Here is a 7,843-nt window from a genome sequence, read left to right as displayed (position 1 = left end):
AAAGATCAATGTTTGTATATTCCAGCACTGGAGGGTTACCTCATGAACTCTTCTTTCATTGCTTCTGGCTGGGGTTATGCCCAGTTTTAAGAATTTTCAGAAAGCTATGTGGGACAAGGCATCTAGTTAAATTCTTCTCTCCCTGTGTTGCTTCAGATAACAAAGCTTTCTTCGTCATCTCCATGTCAGAAAATGGCGCTCATATTTATGAACTGGTGGCACAGACTGTTTCAGAAAAGAATGTGTAAGTAATTGGTTCAACTCCATTTGCTGCTTGATTTGTTGTACTTGAGAGATCTTTTACATCTGCTTTCTTGTAGTAACTGTGCAGATCACCATGAATTGCCTGAGTTCCTTCTTTAAACTTAGCTGAAAATGTAGCTATGTTGGCCTATGTTGAAAGTATCCAAGGATAGTCTCTTCTAACATATAAAAAGCAGAGGGAGAAATATTCATTGTGTTTCACATCTTTCATATTTTTATTTGATGTTTCTACTGCAGATGGCAGGACCTTATAGCTCAGATGGCGGGGACTGTAAAAATGGGGAGTACCAGAAGAGTGATACCATTACCACAGTCAGGACCTGGCGAGTAAGTAGAAGTAGTTGGAGGAAGAAGGACTGTTTTTTCTTTTTCCAGGACCCCTTCTTCTGCTCAAAGAATGCCAGACAAAGCACAAATTCTCATGCAGCGATTCAGATATATGTGACTAAACGAATGTGTTCATTCTTTCCTCCCCACAGAGAAGAGCGTGAAGAAGAGGAACAGCAGAAGCTGAAAGAGCAACATGACATATCTGCCAGTAGTCTACAAAGTCCAGGTAAAACAGTGGTCTAGGTAAATGGTATGAGTAGATTTGCTCCATGGAGTACAAATGTGCCAAGCCATATTCCTTGTGGCTTGGGCATCTTTTGATAACTTTGACATTTTTCTTGAAAGGAATGCTTTCTCTACAAGTCACGTAGAGAAGTGATACTGAACTTCTTGGAAATGTACCTCTTACTATTTCCATCGGTTTTATAAATTGCTGGAAAATTCTTTTTTCCCCTGGAAAGAATTGATCTTTTACCAAACCCATGCTCAAGAATGGTATTTTTTAGTGTTTTCAGAGATTTCTGTGCGAAGCAGAATTTTCTGCAGTTTATCATCGTATTTAACTTGAATGTATGTTTTCTGTTTACTAGATAAAGATTTGGGCCTCGAATCTCCCTTAATACTAAATGCTCAGTCTTCTTCGCCCGTCCTGTCTGAAAAGTCCAAGGTAGAAAGTCTTCTTGTGTCAGAGAGACAGTTTGATAAAGTGCAGCAGGCAGACCTGACGCTTAAAGATTCTTCTGTGTGCTATGAACGCCCAACCACCAGTTTACCTTCAGTATCAGAAGGGCAGTGGGCATTGGATGCATTAAGGAACTGTAAGTATCTGTGGTCAGTGTCTGGTGGGATGTGATTTGGAGATGGAAATTGTTAGGTCAACCATCTAAATCAATAAGCTAAAATAAAATGTAAAGCCCATTTCTATTAAATACCAATTCTCTCTGTGCTGTAGATCACAGCATAGCAAAACAAAATGGGTCTGACAGCAAGAAATTTTAAGTTCTGAATTCATATACTGACCCTTTCTTTGGCTTTAGGCATCTCATTGTTTTTCTTTGGTTTTCCCATCTATAAAAGGATGGTGGTAATGAATTGCTACTTACTGTCCATGAAGTGCTTTAATGACAAAATTATATTGCAGAACTTTGTGCAGTGCTGTACAGTGCCATTGCTAGTCAGCAGTTTTTTTAAAAGACAGTGCAGTTAGCCTGTGGACTTATTTTCATAGCACTGAAGCAGAATAGAAGAGGTTGCATGAGTTGCAGAATATGATTTTGCATTTTTTTTGTAAAATCCTGCAAATGAGATTGAATATATGTGAGCTTGACAAAATCTAGGCTCAGTTTTTTTGAGGACTTGGGAGGTGGTTAGATATAATTAGATCAACACTTGTATGTGTTGAAAAGAAATTTTCCTGATGGACAGATTATTCTTGTGTGTGTATATATATGTGTGTGTGTATATATATATATATATTTAAAAACTTGAAAATTGTTTATAGAAGATTTGTAATCACTTCCTCTGTTCTCCAGTATGCCTCCTTTCAGAGGAAGAGTGCAGGGCTATGCAACTTACTTGATCAGATCTAGCAGTGCAATTCCTAAATATAACTTCCTAAAATTTGAATGAATTCATTAGTCCATATATCTTTTCTTGGCAACTCTGAAGGGGACACCAAGTCCCTCAATTGTACTTGGAGGGAATAGTCTGTATTGCCTTTCTGTGGGTCATTTGCTTTTAGCAAAATGCAGAGGGTTCATATCCTTGGCCCAAATTCCCTCTTCCATCTGTCTATATGAGTAATGACGGTTCTCTGCAATCTAATAGTTTATCTTAGATCTTTTGATCCATTTATGATTCTCATTGTAGGATTCAAAGTCCTTTTCTAATTCTGAATGCTGTACAGATGTTCTTGGTAATTGTTTTCAGAGACCAGTAATAAGATAATCTTAGTCTGCGGGGTGTGTAAAGACAGTATTAGTGACCTAGCATCTCATGCCTATTCAGACTTAAAAGAGCAGCCCTCTAACAACGGCCTTGGGTCACTCACATTTTGAGAAGAGCCTTCCACTTAGATGAGTGACTGTTCTGTTGTATGAAATCATAGCTTTTCTTGGATGTTACATGGTGGGCATTATACGGTGAGAATGAACAGTGTTCTTATGCTCTTGACAGTATCATATTTTTGTTTTGAACAATATGTCCTTTATTATGAAGTGTTTGGTTAGGATAATTTGAGAACTAAAGGAATGTGGGTTGAAGTTCAAACAAGCATAAATTTGCATGAAATTTTAGGGAAAATGCCTTCAATTTTTTTGATCTGTCATTTCGAAGTTGAGTGGAATATTCTCAATATGGTTGTTTCTCAGGTGGGAATCCCCTATTATGGCCATAGTTTTTAGTTCATTTGGGGGCGTGGGTAAAACCTGGGCACTCACCTGCACTCCAGCTCACTTGCTGGATAATTTCATTAGATGATTTCTCTGTTTTTCCCAAAGCAAGATGGAACTTGTACTGACATGTTTGCTCTCGCTTGTAAGGTAAAATGTGGAGTAAGGCTTCAGACCTTATATATTTATTTTTATCCCTGTTTTTCCTACCAAGAGCAAAGAGACAGCTCGCTGCTATGAGTTACACCTTTTTGAAAGGGTGACTTTAATATCTGGTTTAGTCACTGTTAGGGAGATTGTGGTCTGTGAAGCCTTGTGAACGTTATCTCTACTTGCAGTGGGCTTGCTGAAACAATTGTTGGTACAGCAGCTTGGCTTTTCTGAGAAGGGGACCGTTGAAGACCGGCAACGCTTTCCCAGGTGTAGGACCGTTTCTCAAGAAGCCCAAACGGAGAGTGGAAATGAGCCTGGGCTACAGCACTCTGACAACAACAAATTTCACCGGCCTGGAACAGACAGAATGCTTCCCAGAACCGGAACTAGTGAGTCTACAGCTAGTTATGGCCTCCGGACTTCAGCTGAATTGCCAGCTTCAGGGGATGCCGTGCAGCTGATAGTGAGAGACCCCAGATCAAGTAGTAACTTAGCAATAGACCACATGAGTATGAACCTGGAGATCTCAGCCACAGAGCTGGAAGGGGTGGGTGCTGATGAAAGCGGGGAGCATTTTTTTGATGCTCGAGAAGCTCACAGTGATGAAAATCCATCTGAAAGTGAACTAATGGAAAGGAAGGAGGAAGAGGATGTGCAAATACGGATCTCAGGTGAGCATATTTCATTCACTCATTGAATGATTGTCTAGATTCAGTATTGGAGACTTCCTCTCTTGCTTATATGATATAGGACATTTAAAGTTAACTCTCAGACCTTGACAGTCATTTTAGCCCTGAAAAGGGCTGTGCAAACATCTGTCTAATGAATTCTCTATTTTATGAAAAGAGAAGCTGAAATACTGTCAGGTTAATACACTATGACAGACTGTAATTACAGAGACACCAGGCACAATGCAAGCTCTTGATCGGTTTGCCACTGGGCCACTTTATCTCTCAACTGACTGTTGAGTTTTTTGAAAGCGTTTTCCCTGAAGGCAGAGCAGTTCCTCAGTCTGTACACACAGAGCCCCCATGACTCATGCTATTTTGTAGATACTGTGTTGGCTTCTTCTGATCAAGCTGCAGAAAAGAAACTTTAGCTTTGCACTGTAATTGTGTCCTGCGACCTTACCCCAGTCTGAAGGTCTTAAAAGCTTATTATTTTTGTTATTTCTATTATTATTACTACATGGTATATTTGGCACTTACCTGAGCAGCGTCTTGAAGATTATCTATTCTAGCCTTCAAGAAGGTTGTAAAGTTGTTAACTCAGCAAAAAACTAGCTCTAAGCAGCTGTGAGCACTTTCATGGGACTTTGTGTTTGAAAAGTCCTGTGATTTTGATCAGCCAGCATGGTGACACTGCACTGAATTTAGCACACAAGTTGAGGTTTATCTCATGTGCGTGTCGTAGTAGAAGTAGCTACTAGTAGGTAGATTCTATATGACTGTTAGTCTTGAAATTGCTTATCCATAAATATGCTTTTATTTAAAAATTGGATTCTATCAATGTGAATAAGCCAATTTGTGACTGTCTGAATGCTACCTTCCAAATACGTATTGAAAATAGTGTTTCTTTCCCTGAGTTACTGAGACATTTTAAATTATGAAAACTGAGCCAACAACTTGAAGCATCTAATTTATTTGTCACCTCTGTTGCTGTTTACTTTCTTAACTGTACAGGGACATCAAAATTAGATTGACCTGTTTTTAGTCAATTCTGACTCCACATGCTAGCTTTGCTGTAGTACTGTAGAGAAATTATTTAATATAATCTTATTGCTAGGTGCAGGTTGTGAAAGCATTTCTATCTATAATTGCTTTATCTTTTAAACACATCATCAGCAAGCTAAATTTTAAAGCTAACCCATCTAAAAGCATCCTCAGTACCGTAGCTAGTAAGTGGAGGTTAGAAATCTAGCAGTCTGATTTATTGGGTGCCATTAGCGTAAGTGCAGGTTTTTCAGGCATTGTAATAGAAACACAGATTTTGGGAAAACAGGAAGGTAGGTGATTAGCTCATCTAATCATATAATTCTCAAACTGCAGTCCAAAAAGCAGCCATGATCTCTGAAGCCCAATTCAGAACCAAACTAGTCTAGTCTGATATAATCACTATTCTGTGTAGTGTTCACAAATGCTTTTTCTAATCCATTTAAAAATATCTTAGGAGATGGGCCCCTCACCACTTATCTTTCTTAAAGTCTGCTTAAACTGTCTACAGTTCAGTGGTTCTTGGTGATTACTGAGCTGGAGGTGTTAGTAAAAAGCTGTTCTCTTAACAGGAAATTATTTGATCCTTGATGGATATGGAACAGTGCAGGAGAGCTCCACAGATGAGGAGGTATCATCTCTAGTTCTCCAGTGCACTGCAGGTGGCCGCACTTCTTTGGACTCTGCACAGCAGCAGCCACTTTCCCCACGGGACACTCAGTCAGATGGAGGAAACTCCCCGTTTGCTGAGGAGATGATGGCCTCGCGCTGGGGAGGGGTGGAAGAGTCCTGCTCATTTGTAGCAAGCCCTCACTTCTCTATAGAGTCACGTGTGCAGATGATGCAGTATATTCAGAAGATAGAGGATGACCTTGAAAAGTTAAAGGTATAGTATGTTTCTATTTGCAGTATCAGGGTTTTCATATTCCATAGACTTTATTTTAGAAAAGAGCTTGAAAATAATTTTGAGCGGGAAAGAAAGGCAGCCATGCCTTTTTTTTTTGTCTTTGGCTCTTATCTCTGGAAGCTTTTGAAGCAAAAAACTTGGTGCTGTTTTCCTTGCATTAAGTTGTGGGTTATGAAAGGCAAGTAGTTCTACTAGAGCTAGCGGGTGTGTGTATTGCTTTGATTTGAATTTGGAGAGATTTCTGAGGGATAGGACAAAACTGATGCAAGTCTGCAACAGTGGAGTTTTGAAGGGGCCACTGGCCTAAGGAATATGAATTTCTGACATAAAAAGACTTAACCAAATCTGTTGCATACTGCTGCTAATGTCAAATGAACATGCTAAGTTGCAGTAGACCAATAACAAGGTTTTCAACCTCACTACATTTAAAATTATTTTTGTTTTTATGTAATGGGGATTCTCTATACATAATAGCCATTGCTGTAGAAGCTTTATAGCATCTTGATGTATGAGACCTACCGATGTGTTAAGTCAGTAGCCAACCTTTAATTTGACTGAAATCTGAAAAGAAAGTAGAATATTGCATGCAAATGGAAGGCCTGATAAAGATGCTGATAAAGGAGTTGAGATCCATTGTGGGTCACTGCAACATGGGTGATTCAAGTCCACTCGCCTGTAGTGAAACTTCTCCTTTCCCTTTTGAAGCCCTTGTTGTTCACTTGGTAAATAGCGAAAGAGCTACCTGAGTGTTGGGGTTGTTTTTGGTTTTTAGGAGGTTGAGGAAGACTACACCATTCTCCGACGCCAAGGGCTGGCTGGATCAGCCTCCACAGGAGAGCACTCAGGTATGCAATGAGACTGTCTACAATTAGTAGCATATATCATGTTAACTTCAGACATTAAACAAAGAGCACAAAGTCAATTATTAATGTTTCTCACACATGAAAAAGATTTCACCTACTTCAGCAGCTCTCAAAGGGCTGACTGTGCTGATTCCAGGAAAGGTCAGTTGAATCCATGGAGACTCACACGTGCAGAGGAGCTTGTTCCTTCCTCTGAAAAGGTTGTTTGCAAGCTATCTCACCCCTACCTGCCGAAGACCTACATCTCAGAATGTACAACTTCTCTTTCAAAGAAGGCTAGATTGATGTAAAGTCCCAAAGGAAGATTTTTGAACAGATAAAATGATTACCATCTGTCTTTTCTTTCTCTGGGGTGTCTCTGGTGCTGTGTAAAGTGGTTGCTGTAGGTCCCTTTAAACTGGCCTTAGACATGCTAGAGATGTAGTTGCTGGAATTACTAACAAAGGTCTTAAGGTTAAATGAGTGTGCTGTCTCTTATATAACACGCGTTCTCTGCTAGTACTACTGTTCAGAAATGTTAGGCATTCATCTCTCATCACATTTCCCCTTTCTCTCACCACTGTTTTTTTTTTTTTTTCCCTTGCTTTTTTTTTTTTTCCTCCTTCAGACAAAAGCTAGTCATGTTTTCAGGAGCAGCTGAAGATTGGATGAAGACTATCAGGACACAGCACCCACTGTCTTCCTTGTGGACTCTGAGACAAGAGGGTTTGGACCATCCAGACGTGAACCATACTCTAGCAAAATGGGCATGGGTTGCTTTACCTGTGGGGCATCTGCACTATCTTGTCAGTGAGGGAGTCTATTCTATTCTGCTCCTCTCCTTGCTACCAGAAATTCATTTTTCAGAACAGAAGAACCAAACCAAATGTACAGATCTTTGGGTGTAGGATATAAAAATGTATTTAGACATTTAAAAAAAAAAAATCAGTGTATTTATTTGACTTCATTCCGTGTATCAAAAGCACATTTTAATTTTTTAATCTGCCTTTTTTGTTCTATTTTAATCGGGTAGTGACAGTTGTAGCCCTCTGCATATAGGACACCCTGCCTGCCACTGCTCCTGAACCGAAGGTCAGGTCTGAGGGGAGAGGGTGTGCCTATGTGTCAGTGTATCTTTACTTCACTGGACTGGACTCTGCACTCCCGGCTGGCAATCAAACTGCCATGCAAAGAGCTACTTATGAAGGTGTTAGGATGACTTGTGGCTGGAACTATCTGTATTCA

At 39.8% G+C, this 7,843-nt stretch overlaps 1 protein-coding gene across 1 annotated transcript in view; it reads left to right on the top strand.

Moving 5' to 3' along the window:
* The window catches only part of LOC104157343 (rho guanine nucleotide exchange factor 12-like), a gene marked incomplete at its 5' end in the record, with an annotated part of 22,092 nt that extends 14,493 nt beyond the window's left edge, over positions 1-7,599 (top strand). The window contains 8 exon segments of the mRNA XM_009694640.1: positions 157-244; positions 502-591; positions 744-820; positions 1,185-1,412; positions 3,323-3,808; positions 5,422-5,735; positions 6,529-6,601; positions 7,227-7,599. Coding sequence (XP_009692942.1) covers positions 157-244; positions 502-591; positions 744-820; positions 1,185-1,412; positions 3,323-3,808; positions 5,422-5,735; positions 6,529-6,601; positions 7,227-7,237 — 1,367 coding nt within the window.
* Positions 7,600-7,843: the final 244 nt, after the last annotated feature.

Source organism: Cariama cristata, unplaced genomic scaffold (genome assembly GCF_000690535.1).
Source record: "Cariama cristata isolate BGI_N322 unplaced genomic scaffold, ASM69053v1 scaffold12512, whole genome shotgun sequence".
In the NCBI taxonomy this organism is placed as follows: domain Eukaryota; kingdom Metazoa; phylum Chordata; class Aves; order Cariamiformes; family Cariamidae; genus Cariama; species Cariama cristata.
This window is presented reverse-complemented; position numbering and strand designations above follow the sequence as displayed.